This window comes from Chiloscyllium punctatum, chromosome 48, assembly GCF_047496795.1.
Source record: "Chiloscyllium punctatum isolate Juve2018m chromosome 48, sChiPun1.3, whole genome shotgun sequence".
NCBI lineage: Eukaryota > Metazoa > Chordata > Chondrichthyes > Orectolobiformes > Hemiscylliidae > Chiloscyllium > Chiloscyllium punctatum.
The window spans coordinates 53250494-53267409 of NC_092786.1; the positions used below are offsets into that span (position 1 = coordinate 53250494).

General features: G+C 42.6%; 1 protein-coding gene across 4 annotated transcripts in view; it reads right to left on the reverse strand.

Moving 5' to 3' along the window:
• Window positions 1-16916, reverse strand: part of nox5 (NADPH oxidase, EF-hand calcium binding domain 5) — a 92611-nt gene that overhangs the window by 55698 nt on the left and 19997 nt on the right. For all 4 annotated transcript variants that reach the window (XM_072565250.1, XM_072565249.1, XM_072565248.1 and 1 more), the window contains exons 5-10: window positions 15856-16006; window positions 13486-13696; window positions 6562-6799; window positions 5284-5437; window positions 4686-4861; window positions 1767-1949 (exon numbers count right to left, since the gene is read on the reverse strand). In XM_072565250.1, the coding sequence (XP_072421351.1) occupies window positions 1767-1949; window positions 4686-4861; window positions 5284-5437; window positions 6562-6799; window positions 13486-13696; window positions 15856-16006 (1113 nt within the window). The remainder of the gene's footprint in view (window positions 1-1766; window positions 1950-4685; window positions 4862-5283; window positions 5438-6561; window positions 6800-13485; window positions 13697-15855; window positions 16007-16916) is intronic.

A 16916-nucleotide genomic window follows, 5' to 3' on the forward strand; every position in this document is an offset into this window, starting at 1 on the left:
GACGGTGACTATAGAATGGAATTTGAGGCAGGGACCAAAGATAAAGTCTATTATCTTTGCAAATTTGGTATACAATGGACCAGCTTTTTACAATTTATCCATATTCTCTTAACCTTATTGTTCCATACAATAGGCCTGTTGTGTGCTCAGTTGGCATTCAATGCCCACAATCTAATTTCCCTTAAGGGGAGTCACTATGAGTCACTGAGGTGCAACAGTGAGCAGCCAATATACTAACAGGTCATCAGAATTGCTTCAACGCATCTCTTGGCTAATCCAATGTTAGATTAACGTAAAGCAAATAAATCAGCAAAAAATATCCTTACACTTAGGTGCTCCACATGCTTCTCACTATTTGAACAATATGGTATTTAACTGACAGTTTATAATATAGCCCACACCTGAACCAGAGAAAATGCCAACTGACAAGATTTGTCATTACAGTTCCTGAATAAAGTATAACTTTTGGTAGATGGATGGCCACAAAAGTTAGCTGAATTTTTCATACTCTAGGATCCCTTATTACAATATCCCGGTATCTATATTCAATCAGGGACTGGTTAATGTTGCTACAATAGACATACTGCTCCAGATTTAGGTTAGATTTTTTTTCCTTCTTTGTCAAATAGAGCACCCTCTGTCATGAAAGGATCTGTTCGAAGGCTCAAACCCAAGGAAATGGGACAGTAAGCAGAGGTGGTGGTGTTACTGACACCGGACGAGCAATTCAAAACCCCAGGCCAATGTTGAGGAACATGGATTTGAATCCCATTATGGCAGCTGATGAAAATTGAATCCAAGAATATCTGGAACAAGGAGCCTAACCTAACGGTGATCACATAATCATTGCTAACTGTCCTAAAAAAACACAACCTATCTGGTCAATCAATGTCCCTTAGTGACATTACCATGTAACATTTCCTAACCTAGGGCGGCACGGTGGCACAGTGGTTAGCACTGCTGCCTCACAGCGACAGAGACCCGGGTTCAATTCCTGCCTCAGGCGACTGACTGTGTGGAGTTTGCACATTCTTCCCGTGTCTGCGTGGGTTTGCTCCGGTTTCCTCCCACAGTCCAAAGATGTGCAGGCCAGGTGAATTGGCCATGCTAAATTGCCCATAGTGTTAGGTGAAGGGGTAAATGTAGGGGAGTGGTATGGGTGGGTTGCGCTCAAATAAACTCTCAAATAAAAACTGAAAGAACTGTGGATGCTGGAAATCAGATACAAAAACAGGAATTGAGGAAAATCGCTGCAGGGCGAAAGTGAGGACTGCAGATGCTGGAGATTAGAGTCAAGATTAGAGTGGTGCTGGAAAAGCACGGCAGGTCAGGCAGCATCCGAGGAGCAGGAAAATCGACATTTCGGGCAAAAGCCCTTCATCAGGAATGGACGGCTTTCCTGAGGAATGGCTTTTGCCCGAAACATCAATTTTCCTGCTCCTCGGATGCTGTCTGACCTGTGGTGCCTTTGCACGACACAAATCTCAGCAGGTGTAGCAACACCTGTGGAGAGAAATCGGAGTTAAAATTTCAGGTCCAGTGACCCTTTCTCTCCACAGGTGCTACCAGATATGCTGAGCTTTTCCAGCAATTTGTTTGTGTTTGTAATTAACTCTTAACTGTCCTCTGGGCAATTAGGGACATGCAGTAAATACTGGCTAAGTCAGTGATGCCCACATCCCATTAAATTTAAAAAGAAACGAATTTAAGCAGCGTCTCTGCATTTATTCAATGATGAGTGTGAACACACACTGTACATCACTCACCTTAGATGGCAGTAAGTTAACCTCCACAACCTGAGTGCCACCAATTCGTGAAACTGTGATTCCCACTATTTTTTCCATAAGGAACAAGAATCCAGAGACCACAAACCACTTCCAGAAGTTGGAGCCATGAAGGACTAACAGAGACCAGACCCAAATGTAACTCAAGTGCGTCCAATAAAACACCTGGAAGAGAGGGTTTTTGACTGTTCAGCATTAAGAAACCTACGGTCAATATCACGACTCTCTGTGATCATGCACATTTTAAGCACCAGTTCATCAATATTGATCAAAAACTGCATCTCTAACAGACAATAAGATCCATTTGACACAGGCTTCTGTGTTACATCAGCTGCTGTGAACTGTGTTATCAGGACGAAGTTCAGAATATGTATCGGGTGATGCCAGTCAGACAGGATCAAGAAATAGGACCACAGGATGTCATTAATAAGCTTCTTGTGACAAACCCCACCTGCCAATTAGCAAACCTCGAACTTTGTTGGTAAGACTGGCCCTTAATAAATACCTGAAGAATTTCCTGAAGAAGGGCCCATGCCCGAAACGTCGATTCTCCTGTTCCGTGGATGCTGCCTGACCTGCTGCGCTTTTCCAGCAACACATTTTCAGCCTTAATAAATACACTCAGGACTAGCCCAGGCCCCTGTGCTACCAACCTCCACTACTGGGGCCACAGTGCCAACTCTTCATGCACTTGCGGAGAGCACAGACAGTGCAGCATACTACCAAGGTGTGTCCTCTCAACAGATTGAGTTCCTTTTTGACTCATGCATGGGATGTTGATGTTGTTTTTCGAGCCAGCATGTATATTTCCCATCCCTAATTACTCAAAGGGCTGTCCTGTTCCTTGGATGCTGCCTGACCTGCTGTGCTTTTCCAGCACTACTCTAATCTCGACTCTGTTAATAGTCAGCCACATTGTTGTGGGTCTGGTGCCATGTGTAGGTAAGATTTCCTTCCCTAAAAGACATTAGTGAACTAGACTGGATTTTACTCACACAGTCGCTGTTCATCATAGAATCACTACAGTGTGGAAACAGGCCATTCAGCTCCCCCCCACCATATTCTTGTAACCCTGTATTTCCCATGGCTAATCCACCTAACCTGCACATCCCTAGACATGATAGGCCAATTTCCCAGTGCCAATCCACCTAGCCTGCATGGTGGCTCAGTGGTTAGCACTGCTGCCTCACAGCACCAGGGTCCCAGGTTCGACTCCAGCCTCGGGCAACTGTGTGGAGTTTGCACATTCTCCCAGTGTCTGCGTGGCTTTCCTCCAGGTGCTCCTGTTTTCTCCCACAATCCAAAGATGTGCAGGTTAAGTGACCGTGCTAAATTGCCTGTAGTGTTAGGTGGATTAGTCCGGGGTAAATATAGGGGGGGGTTTCTCTTCGGAGGGTCAATGTGGACTTGTTGGGCCAAAGGACCTGTTTCCACACTGTAGGTAATCTAATCCCTGGGCACTATGAGGTAATTTCTCACTGCCAATTCACCTAGCCCTCACATCCCTGGAAACTAAGGGGTAATTTCCCAAGACCACTCCACCTAGCCTGCACATCCCTGGACAATTTCTATGGGACTATGAGGCAATTTCTCATGGCCAATCCACGTAACCCGCACATCTTTGGACTGTGGAAGGAGACCCACCAGGCACTGAGGAAATGATCAACCATGATCACTAATGGTACAGAAGGCTTGATGCTGAACAGCCTACTCTGTTTCCTATGTTCTAACATGAAGAATCATTAACCAGTAGGCAATTGCTGAAATTGGAGAGGAGGGAGATCATTGTTCATCTCCTTATTCTGGTTCACAGTTCAGAGGCTCCCTTGCAACATCAGGTTGGGGCTCAATTTATGACGTAGGGAGATGTGTGGGAGGAAATAGCTCTGACTAAAATAAAAGGCTGTGTTCCCTTGACAAAATTAAAAACAGAGTTTGACTTAACATTATGTAATGGTAATGTTACAGAATTAGCAGAAACCTGGAAAAGTAATGCAAAGCACATAAATTCAAATTAGCATGGACAGAAGATTGGCTGGCCAGCAGAAAACTGAGGGCATGCATCAGTGGGTCTTTTTCTGATTGACAGGATGTGGTCTGTGGAGTATCATTTGAGTCTGTACTGAGACTTCGGCCTTTTACAAGTCACATCAATTACTTTAAAAGGATAAAAGGTGTGGTGCTAAATCTGCAGATAACATAAAGATGAGTAAGAACAGATGTTGTGAAGAGGATATAAGAAGGTTGCAAACAGATATAATGGGCTGAGTGAGTAGGAAAAATCTGGCGGTTGGAATATAAGATGGGAAAATGTTAATTTGTCCGTTTTGGCATGAAGAATAAAAAAAGCAGATTACTTAAATGGAGAATGACTGCGTGCTCGATACAGGAAGAATGTTTCCAATGGTGAGGAAGTCCAGAGCTAGGGGTCACAGTCTCAGAATAAGGGATAAGCCATTCAGGACTGAGATGAGGAAGAATTTCTTCACTCAGAGAGTTGTGAAACTGTGGAATTCCCTCCCACAGGAAGCTGTTTGGGCCAGTTTGTAAGATATGTTGGAGTTGGACATGGCCCTAGCGGCTAAAGGAATCAAGGGGTATGGAGAGAAAGCGGGAGTGGGATACTGAGATTACATCAACTGCCATGATCATATTGAACAGTGGGGCAGGCTCGAAGGGCTGAATGGCCTATTCCTGCTCCTATTTTCTATGTTTCAATGAAACAGCATCCAAACAGTAATAATAGACTTAACGTAGTGTGCAACCATGTATATTAAGTCAAGCAACATTATCCTTTTGATCATGAATTGTCTTGCCTTAGTGATTCTACATCAATGATCAAATCATTACATTTGGTTTTTAACTTAAATTCTAAAGAGTACTGATTATGGTTTCTTATACCTCAAAATGTCCACTCCTGCGAACGAATGTACTTGAGCAGATTAACATCAAAATTATCAGAAGCAGCAAAATTACTCCAGTAATGGATGCCGTTCCATAAATCCAACCAATCCCAGGTCTTGTTGTGAAGAGATATTCCCATAGCTGGTAGGTTCCACCACTGAAAGTCAAATTCACTGCAAAAGGAAATACATTGTGATAAACGCACCACCTCTTGGTGTCATTGAGGTAACTGGAATGGATATATCTAAGGGGAAGTGAGATTAGGACAAGGACAAAGGAATTGAAAGACATGCTGATATAAGGATTAGGATCGCAACTCCATGAAACTTGCACCATTTCTTCCCTGTGGCTGGTTCTCTCCTTAATCCATGGTTCTCTGGCTTGTGTCATTCCAGCAGCTAGTATATCCCCCCAGCAGACGCAATCACCAACACCTCCATAAATTCCAACCCTTAGTGATTTTCTAATCAAATCATTGAAGGTAGTTTAAATGTTCTATTCAAATGAAACCCTGATCTTCAGGCTTTGAAAACACTATTGCAGAAAAGATGCTTTTTTGTGTAAATTGTATTGTCCATCACCTTTGAATACTTACCAAAGTTTATGAGATGAGCAATAGCATGAACAACACTCAGTCCAAATATAGCAAATCCCACCAGCTGGTGCAGGAGTACATGCTGATCCAAAGGTAGAACCCTCACCACCCAAGTTGCTCTTAACCAGGTCAGACATCGGCGTAGCATAAGGACCTTAACAATGGAAAAGTAATTCAGGTTTGGTTAAAATATTCTTAATTTCCTAGAAAATAAATAATGACAAGAACAACAGAAATTGGCTGATGTATTCAAAGTAACCTGCTTGTCTTCAATGTATCCAATTGCAGAATAGGTCAGGCAGGGGGTGGGGGGGATATAAAGTGGTCGCAGATTAGTCTAGTACAGATTTCAGGAGAATCCTCATTACCCAGAGAATAGAATTGGGTCCTAATATGAAGAGATGAGTGCTGAGGCAGCTTGGGTGAATGGGATAAGATAAATGGCTCCTTTAGAGAGCTAGTAGTCGACACAATGAACTGAGTGGCCTCCTTTTGCGTTTAACCATTCTACGGTTCAACAAAAATAAATCCTGCTGATTTTGAACAGTTTGATTAAATTCTCCATTGCCTGCTTATAGTAGTGACCAAGGCAGGGGTGGTGGAGTTAGCAGGACTCAGCAATCTTCAAATTGTCATTGTTTGTATTGGAGCAGAGACACTGATGGGGTGAAAGTGAGGATTGCAGCTGCTGGAGATCAGAGTCAAGATTTGAGTGGTGCTGGATAAACACAGCAGGTCAGGCAGCATCCGAGGAGCAGGAAAATCAACGTTTCGGGTAGATAAAGGCATATTCCTGATGAAGGGCTCCTGCCCGAAACGTCGATTTTCCTGCTCCTTGGATGCTGCCTGACCTGCTGTGCTTTTCCAGCACCACTCTAACCTTGACATTGAAGGGGTGAGCAGCCCTCCCTGAAATGGATTTTCCCTGGTTTATATTTCTATTTTACACAATCAGTCAGAGACATGAGAATCTGCTGATGCCTCAGCTGTGTGCTGTGAGGAGGGAGGATCTCAGCATTGTCCCCTGATTATTGTGTATGCACCTTCCAGCAGCAACCAATTGACAGCAATCAAGAACAGAGGGATCCTGATTGTTTTGCCACTCTGTATGAGCACAGCTCTGTTACTGTGGCTGCAATTAAGTCGTCACATGCTAAGGACCTTCATTGCTTTAACCTGCTCAACTGGCATTTGTACCCTTCAATTTCCTTTACCTGAGAAAGTTCAGTTAAATCAAGTTAAGGTTAAATTCCAATGGGAGCTTATTTCAGTACTCACCCCGATGAAGGTACAGTTAAAGTTAAGGCACTGCCCGCAACCTTTAGCCAACATGACCCATCCACCAGCGTCAACGTGTTTTAGTGCAGCAAAAGTGAAAAGAAAGATATTGACGAGGATGTAACAGCACATGAAGAGCAGCTTGCGGCTATTATTGTGCCAGTAGGCTGGTGTCAGATACCGCGGGGTCTGCCTTGTGAACTTCTCTGTTGCTGGTGGCTTTAGCCAATTGGCAGCACTGTAGGAAAAGAGTTAGAAATTAACTGCTGTCCTTCTTCAGTGGAGTGAGATATGTTACCTGTAAACTTCCCAACACTGATAATAAATAGCATTGCACATGTGTGAACTACAGTGAAGCTCCCTGTTTAATGATTCTATCATGGGATTTGAACTCAGGACAGTATAGTGGCTCAGTGGTTAGCACTGCTACCGCGCCCAACCTACCAAAACACACTTCACCAATTGGAAGACCTTCTGTCACAAATCCGGGCTCGAGCACTGTCAGATAACACCGTGAGGATATTCTGTCCCATGCCATGAAATAGATTTAGGTTAATGTATTCATGACCCAGTGGCTCAGTGGTTAGCACTGCTGCCTCAGGGGCCCAGATTCGATTCCACCCTTGTGTGACTGTCAGTGTGGAGTTTGTACATTCTCCCCGTATCTGTGTGGGTTCCCTTCAGGTGCTCCAGTTTCCTTCCACAGTCCAAAGATGTGCAGGTTGGAGTGGATTGGACATGGGAAATTGCCCATAGTGTCCAGGGATGTGCAGTTTAGGTGGATTAGTCATGTGAAACGTAAGGGATAGGTTGTGGGGGAGGTGGGGGGGGGGTTGCTTTTCGGAGGGGTGGTGTGGACTTGACGGGCCAAATGGTCTGGAGAAATTATATGAACTCTATCATTGTATGTACAAGGTATTCAGAGATCCACAGTAATTCCAGAACTGCTGATTTTCATTGGCATCCAAAGCTCACCAAATATAAACTCTAGTATTGAAATTCACCACACTGCTTCCAGACATCTTGTTCACTTATGCATAAGCCTCTCAGTTTATTTCTATGCCTACATTGTAAGTATCCCTCATAGAATTATACAGCCATACAGAGTGTAAGCAAACCTTTCAGTACAACCAATCCACACTGACCATAATCCCAAACTAAACTAATCCCACCTGCCTGCACTCGGTCCATATCCCTCTAAAGCTTTGCTATTCATTAACTTATCCAATTGACTTTTAAACCTTGTAACTGTACTTGCATCCACCACTTTCTCTGGCAGTTCATTCCACACATAAACCACTCTCTGTGTAAAAAAAATTGCCCATCATGTTCTTTTTAAATATTTCTTCTCTCATCTTAAAAATATGCCCCCTGGCTTTAAATGTCCCCACTTTCAGGAAGTGGCCCTTGCCATTCACCTTACCTAGTCCCCTCATAATTTTATAAACCTCAATAAGGTCATCCCTTTACCTCCTAAAACCCAGTGAAAAAAAGCCCCAGTATTTCCAATCTATTTTTCTATCTCTAACCCTCTGTTCTTCAGCATATTGTGTCTGCTGCTGTTTGGTTAGGCTGGTTCCTGGAATAAATGGGCGGTTGACTGAAGAGGTTAAGCTTTTACTCACTAAGAGTTTTGAGGAATGAGGGGTGATCTTATTGAAACATACAAGATGCTGGTGGATCTTGACAGAGTAGATGATGAGAACACGTTTCTAATAGTTGGGGAATCTCGAGTTGGGGGACATAGTAACAAAATAAGGGGATCTTCCTTTCAAACTGAGACGCGAAGGAATTTCCTCTCCCAAAGGATAGTGAATTCTCTATCCCACAGAATTGTTGAGGCTAGATCACTGAAACGATTTAAAGAGGAGGTGGCTAGATTTTTGAAAGATTATGGAATTGACGGCTTTGCTGAGCTAACATGAGAAAGGAGGTAAGGACTGGGGCAGATTAGCCATGACCTTGTTGAAAGGCTTTTGAGGGGCTGAATGCCCTCCTCCTGCTCGTATTTCTTGTGGTCTTCTGCATTGGACTAATCCCACTGCCCTGCTCATTGCGTAACATCGTGTCTGACTTCAAACACAAGTGTGGCTGATTTTGAATTGTGCAAAGAAGTTCACAGTCTCAGCAGATGACCGAGTCCTGTGAATGGTACTGGGTTTTCACAGATTACAATGAGTACAGAGGTATTTAAGATGGTGGAAAAATGATCGTCAAGAATTTATCAAAACCGTGAGATGATGCCTATCAGGTGAAATTGGATAGACTGGGACCCCTCACTTCAGTAAAGGGAAGGTTGTCAGGGGACTTGATAGGGATCTTTATGATTATGAAACACTTGATATGGAATTCATTGAGAATTTTTCTGCCCATAAATGAGACTAAAGGCCATGGTCTCCCCCCTATAGGAGGTAGGCTGTGAAACTTATAAGGGTTCAGAAAAGATTTACAAGGATGTTGCCAGGGTTGGAGAGTTTGAGCTACAGGGAGAGGCTGAATAGGCTGGGGCTGTTTTCCCTGGAGCATCGGAGGCTGAGAGGTGACCTTATAGAGATTTATAAAATCATGAGGGGCATGGATAGGATAAATAGACAAGGTCTTTTCCCTGAGGTGGGGGGGGAATCCATAACTAGAGGGCTTAGATTTAGGGTGATAGTGAAAGGATTTAAAAGGGACCTAAGGGACAGCTTTTTCACGCAAAGGATGGTGCGTGTATGGAATGAGCTGCCAGAGGAAGTGGTGGAGGCTGGTACAATTGCAACATTTAAAAGGCATCTGAATGGGTATATGGATAGGAAGGGTTAATAGGGATATGGGCCAAGTGCTGGCAGGTGGAACTAGATCGGGTTGGGATATCTGATCAACATGGACAAGTTGGACCATGTTCCATGCTGTTTACCTCTATATACTATACAATAACCATTAATAAATCCAATAGGATATTCAGGAAAAGCCTCTTTATGTAATGAATGAATCTGGCTACTATTGTCTAAGGGATTCAGGGCCCTGGAGCAAACTTGTGATGATGTCACAGAGCTGCAGATCATTAAACATAAATAGAGCAGCATGGTGGAGTCAGAATAGACCACATTACGTTAGGGACAAGTCTCTGGAAGGCTAACATGTACACACAAAGAAGTTGGATTAATTTGTGACTAATTTAATCATAATGTATCTATGATCACCAAAAACAGCAGAGTTTAGTATGAAGGTATCCTTAATAGTATGACTTTGAAGTCAAAGCTTGAAGACAGTTTGTGATTTTGCTCATTCCTTGATCAGTCTGGAAATTATCCAAGCTCATTGTGTGACATCAAACCACATGATAAAACAGTGACCACGAGTAATCCATGAGGCAAACAATACAGAGACATTCAACGGGAAGTTAGATAACATGAGGGACAAAGGATAGAACAATGTGCCAACACCATTGGATGAAAAGCGGTGGGAGAAAGCTTCTTAGGAGCCGTAACATTGGTGTGGACCAAATGGCCCAATTTAATGGTATGCCCTGATTTTTAAAAAATTCTTCATTCACAGGATGAGGGTGTCGCTGACTAAATCACCATTTATTGCCCATCCTGAACTGTCCAGAAGTCAACCATATTGCTCTGGGGACTACAGTCACATGTAGGCCAGACTGGATAAGGATGGCAGTTTCTTTCCCTAAAGGACATTTGTGAACCAAATGGGTTTTTCAGACAATGGTTAAAAGGGTCATCACTCAGATGTTTATTGAATTCAAATTCCACTATCTTGTTTACATACCATAATCAAACATGATACCCTTTGTAAAATTCTAATTGGCATTGGTCCAGACATTCCACCACATTCAAACAGCAACAATTACATTTTTATGTGAAAAATCCTTCGTGTTTGTTCACACTTGCCACACATAATTTTCTGTTACGTGTCATCTCGTGCGTTGGTGAATACTTAACATATTTATTTGGAACTTTTCCTTTGATATATTAGTGGAGATGCAAACACACTTATAACACCATTAAAATAGTAGAAAAAGAAATTTAATTTGAACCGTTTAATTATTGCCTGCTAATGTTTTAAAGAGCTTTACTTCAAAGTCGTTAGAAATGACAGGGTTTATTTTCAAATTGCCACTAGTCCTGCACAAGTGCTTAATGTATTTGCATTTAATCTCTTTGCAAATGTTTCAACACAGCACTAGTCAGGTAATGTAACCCTACAAATCATATTGAAATGAAGGATCAATCTCTCAGTGCCTGTAGGATTATGCAGCACTCAAAGCTACAATGCAGAGAAGGACATGGACAACTGTGTTTATTTAACATCACTGCACAAGATTGATGTTACAGAATGGCACTACCAATTCTCAGTAGCAGCAATGTGTACTGTCTTACAGGATATACCAAGGCTCCTTTGACAGCACCCTCCAAACCCACAAACACTTCCATCTAGAAGGACACAGGTAGCAAATACATGAAAACACCACTACCTGCAAGATCACCTCCAAGTTGCTCACCATCTTTATTCGCAAGTATATTACCATTCCTTCACTGTTGTTGCGTCAAAATCCTGGAACTCCCTTCCTAATGCCAGAGTGGGTCTGCCAACAGAAAATGAACTGCAGAAGTTCAGGGAGGCAGCTCACCATCAGTACCCTCTGACAGGCAATAACTGGGGACCCAGTCAACAATGCCAATGTCCTTTGAATGAATTATACCCAAGAGAGTCAACACTGACAATCTGCTAATATCAAATTAACTAGTTTCATTTTTCAGACAGCCAGCTGTCCTGGAGCTTGCAGAGTGTGGGAGATCCATGCATCCAGCTCGGTGCACTCTGTGACAAAGTATTGGTGTGACATAAGGTACTCGCAGACGAATGTCATATGGAAACCTTAAAGTTTGGAATAATGGTCATTATTAATGCAACAATCCCCCTTCTTGCAGCTCTGTAATAACCTCCAGGAGAGCTTTACATACATTTAGATCTCATGCTCTTCTGTCACAAAAGTCTAAATTAACTGCTTCAATGGTCAACACACTTGTTTACAAGAGAGCTCTATATTTATGCTTAATTAAACATGCCTGTTGCTGAATGAAATTAGGGAATTGCTGCAAATATTGGACAAGTGCATGAAACCTCTGTAGAAACATCACCTTAGCTCCCACTTGGTGGAAAGTCTTGATAAAGCCAGTGATTCAATCTGGCCCAATTAAAGGGGTGGGAGATTGAATAAGTTCTCTGATTGAGCCCCTGCACAGCCATGCATTGAGATCTCTGATTCAATTATTTGTTTGTGCAGGAACAGGAGTGCTCTACTGTGACAACACTGCAGTTGACCTCAGGATTAGGCTCGTTTTTCGTGAACAAATGTATGTTTTTAAAATCGGGATGTTTAGTGTGGAAAATGACAATTGTCAAGTTTAGTGCCCAGTACCTAGATCATGGGGTTGCTAACAGTCCACAAACTAAAGATTAATCTTCCTGATATCAAAGGACGCAAAACACAGGGAAACACTCATGAGACCATAAGATGTACGAGCAGAGGGAGGCCACTCAGTCCATTGAGTTTGCTCCATCACTCTTTGAGACAATGGCTGATCTGACAATCCTCACCTTCACTTTCCTGCCTCCCCCCTTCCCTCCCAAAACTGTTAGTTCCTGTAGCGATTGTAATGAGGTCAGGCAGTAGGGCCTAATCGAATATGAGTTCCTTGATTGTGGCTGTTAATCTGGACCAATCAGAGAGCCCTGGCTGATGAATAAAAAGCTTGAGCATCAGGGTTACTGACACCTGGTGTCTGACTCAGTATGAGTCAAGGACTGCTCTTGTAAGTAAAAGGTTTCTTGGTGATGGGATACCAGCCTCTGCAGACTTACTTCAATTCCCTTACTGATTTAAAAGACTGCCTACCTCAGTCTTTAATATACTTAACATCCCTGCCACAACAGTTCTCTGTAATAAAGAATTCCACAGATTCACTATCCTCTGAGAGAAGAAATGTCTCCTCATCTCTTTATTAAATGTGTGACTTTATTCTGAGATTAAGCCCTCTGGTCCTCGACACACCCACTGGAGGAAGCAACCTCTCTGTATCTACCCTGTGAAGTCCCTTAAAAGTCTTGTATGTTTTCATAAGGTCATCTTTCAGTCATTTAACCTCCAATGAGCACAGGCCCAACCTACCCAACCTCTCCTCATAAGACAGTCCCTCCATACCCAGTATCAATGAGCAAACCTCCTCTAGACTGCTTCCAATGCCAGTTTATCTTTTCTTAGATAAGGGGCCCAAAATTGTTCACAGTATTCCAACATGGTTGCATTAAAAATACTTTTTTTTCTACTTTATTCACTTGTGGGATGTGGACATCACTGGTTGGGCCAGCATTTATTGCCCATCCCGAGTTTCCCTTGAGAAGGTGGTGGTGAGCTGCCTTCTTGAACCACTGTAGTCCACCCGCTGTGAGTTGACCCACCATGCCATGAGCGAAGGTAATATTAAAAATATTGCACTTTCTCTATTTTCTTTGAACCAGTTGAATAGTTATAAAGAAACAATGATGGCAGGGAAAGGTTGCTTGACTGAATGGAGCATTTGGAGATGAGGATGTCCAAATATTGAAAGTTGAACCTTCAGGAAAAGAGCCAACTGAGTCAGCAACTTTATTGCACCTGGCAGTATTAAGTTCGTTATTATCTGGGTTACATTTCAGGTAAAATCTTTGTCTTCTTTGCTCCAGTAATCAACTTATCAACAATCTAAGAAGGATATTTATTCCTATATTGGCATAACAATTATGGTTGCTGTGTCCAGCAATCTTATGAGGTGTTACAGTGAGGCTGAAAATTCAGTCCATAAAATACCAGCAATTGTTTTGCTAATTTCTTTGGCTAAGTAGGAAATTGGATTGAAGCTAACTTCATTCTTCCATCATTACCTTATTGTCAGGTTCTCCATTACTTCTGGAAAGTTCTCCAGTTCTTCCTTGAGCTCCTCAAAAGTAATGGCGCCACTGTTGTCTTTGTCAGCTGACTCGAAGAGAGCCATTGTGAGATCATCAAGCTTTTCCTCCGGTAAGGAAATGGCACTTTCCCGTAAACAGGATTTGAGGACGATGCGTAACTCATCTGGGTCTATGGAACCACTGCCTGTGAGTCGACAGTTACCACAATAGTAAATCAGGGCTGTTATTGGATTATGGAAGATTACAGGGTGAATTAAGAGAATTTACTTTTTTAGCCAGAAATATACTGTTTCCAACTATTGAGGGATCTAAAACAAGACATTGTTGATATAAAACTAAAAGTCATCCAGTGTTCAAATCTCTCAGTGGCTATGTCTCTCCTCTGTGTAAATTTCTTTCAGTCCTACACCTTCTCAGATCTCCGCATTCCTCCAGTGTGCATTCCTAATTTATTTGACTCCAAGTTTGGCAGCCATGTCTTCTACTGATGTGTGTGTGTGTGTGTGCGTGTTAGTGTATGCATCTGTGTGTGTGTGTATACTTGTGTGTCTTTGTGTGTGTCTTTGTGTATGTGTCTGTGTGTGTCAGTGTGTCTGCGTGTGTGTGTGTCCATGTGTGTGTCTCTGTGTCTCTATGTATGTGTGTGTGTGTTTGTGTGTCTGTGTATGTATGTCTGTGTGTGTGCATCTGTGTGTGTGTGTCTGTGTTTCTGTATATCGGTGTGTGTGTGTCTGTGCAAGTGTGTCTCTATATGTGTGTGTGTGTGTGTGTGTGTTGGTGTGTGCCTGTGTGTGTGAGTGTCTGTGTGTGCCCATGTCCATGTGTGTGTGTATCCATCTGTCTGTCTGTCTGTGTGTCTTTGTGTATGTGTCTATGTGTGTGTGTGTGTGTGTGTGTGTCTTTGTGTAGTGTCTGTCTGTGTGTCTCTGTGTATGTATCTCTGTGTGTCTATGTATGTGTCTGTGTCTGTGTGTGACTGTGTGTCAGTGTGTCTGTGTGTGTGCCTCTCTGTGTGTCTGTGTCCGTGTGTGTGCCTGTGTGTGCGTCTCTGTGTGTATCTGTGTGTGTGTCCGTGTGTCCGTCTTTGTGCATGTCTGTGTGTGTGTGTGTGTGTGCCTCTCTGTGTCTGTGTCTATGTATGTGTCTGTGTGTGTGCGTGTCTGTCTGTGTGTGTACATCTGTGTGTGCATCTATGTGTGCGTGTGTCTGTGTGTCATTGTGTCTGTGTGCGTCTTTGTCTCTGTGTGTCTGTATGTGTGCGTGTCTCTGTGTATCTGTGTGTGTGAATGTGTGTGTCTGTGTGCCTGTGTGTCCATGTGTGTCTCCACGCGTGTGTGTCTCCACGCGTGTGTGTCTCCGTGTGTCCATGTGTGTCTCCGTGTGTGTGTCCCCATGTGTGTGTCCGTGTGTGTGCCTGTGTGTCCGTGTGTCTCCATGTGTGTATGTCCCCATGTGTGCGTCCGTGTCCGTGTGTGTGTCTCTGTATGCCTCTGTGTGTGTGTGTGTGTGTCTCTCTCTCTCTCTCCTGTTTTAAGCTACTTCTTAAAACTTCCAAAAAGAGGCCCTTTTATATTTCTTCATGTGGCTCAACCTCAAACTTTATTTCATACAGGTTTGACAAATACTTTTGAACAATTTAGTTTTTTACAGGTGTGACATAATGCAATCTATTTTTAAAAGTAGGATTGTTCAGTTATGATATGCACAATGGGGAACTCTGAAACAGGAATAATATCAATATTTAAGAACAGATGAGATAGATGATCAAAGCAAAAGGTTTATAGAAGGATATAGAAACAAGAGATTCAAACTGCTGTTAATATAGAGGATAAGCTACAGCACAATACAAACGTATTGGATGTACAATCTGTTACAATCTCAGAGTTGCTGTGCTGCCAATAAACAAGCTAATACATGAAGGATTACAACTTAAATTTGTGTTAAATTAATTAACTGTAAGAGCTGTATTGTTGTATTAACTGTATTGTTGTTTTGTACAGAAAATAATAAATAACTGGCAATCATCATGAAGCAATGGTGTACCTAAGGAATTCAAAAGATTTTGTTCAGGACAATGTGTATGACAGTTGTTTATAGGAATAATCAGGTAGTTATATATAAATCAGGGGTTGCCTGGGAATGATCATAGGGGAGTCCATTGACTGAGGGCTTAAAATAGGCCATACATTGAATGAAGCTGGATGGTGTGCACTATGAAATAGTAATTGCACAGTTCTTCCTTCTAATGACATTACATGCTGCAAGAGGAAAGCCCTCTTGGGTTGAAAGCTCCCATTCACTTTTACTGTTAAAGGCACGCCAATCAATTCAACTATATTTTACCATCAACATCGTAGACCTGGAAAAGGAATCGTAGTTTGTCTGTTTCACTTCCATGTGTGAGGAGATTCAAAGCTTTCAGTAACTCGTCCAAGCTTATACTGCCACTCCCATCAGAGTCAAACAGTGTAAAAAACCTTTCTGCAAAGAAGGACTGAAGTAAGAACAGAAAGGGACCATTTTAGTGCACGACGAAAGAGAAAGCTACTGGCGATTCAACATTCAAAAGTTCTTATAGCACCAAAAGAGATTATTTGATCTGGAAGCTCTTTGGAAGAGCCATCCAATTAGATTCACTCCCTCTTTGCCACATTTTCTCATACAGCAGTGAATACATTTCAAATCATAGAAACATACAATCCCTCTACAATGTGGAAGCAGTCCATTCACCCCTCTAAAGAACATTTCCCAGAGTCACCCCCTACCCTACTCCTGTAACCCTGCATTTCCCATGGCTAACCTACCTAACCTACACATCCCTGGACACTATGGGACAATTTCCCATAACTAATCCACCCTAACCTGCACATCTTTGGACTGTGATAGGAAACCAGAGCACCCAGGGGAAACCCACGCAGTCACAGGGAGAATGTGCAAACTCCACACAGTCACCTGAGGCTGGAATTGAACCTGGGTCCCTGGTGCTGTGAGGCAGCAGTGCTACCCACTGAGCCATCATGTGAAATAAGAAGTCCTTATTTGGTTGTAAAGTGCTTCAGGGTGTCTAGTGTTCAAGAAAAGCACAACCCTGGTGTAAATCTTTCTTTTTGTTGTGTTCTCCATAGTCCCAAGGGCAGGTGGGGTCTCCCTTTAATGTCACATTCAAAAGATTAAATCTCTAATATTCAGAGCTCCACCAATTCTGCACTGGGAATGTTAGCCTGGTGAGATGGAAAATGCCGCCAACTGAGCCAAAGTTGAAATCTATATATGCTTACAATGTCCCAAATTAAAATACCCAATATAAATCAGTGAGGGACAGAAGGCAGTATATTTGTTTCTGAATCCAACAGTTGTGGATTCAAACCCCATGACAGAAGTCACCCTGTAAATTCTGGCTGCCA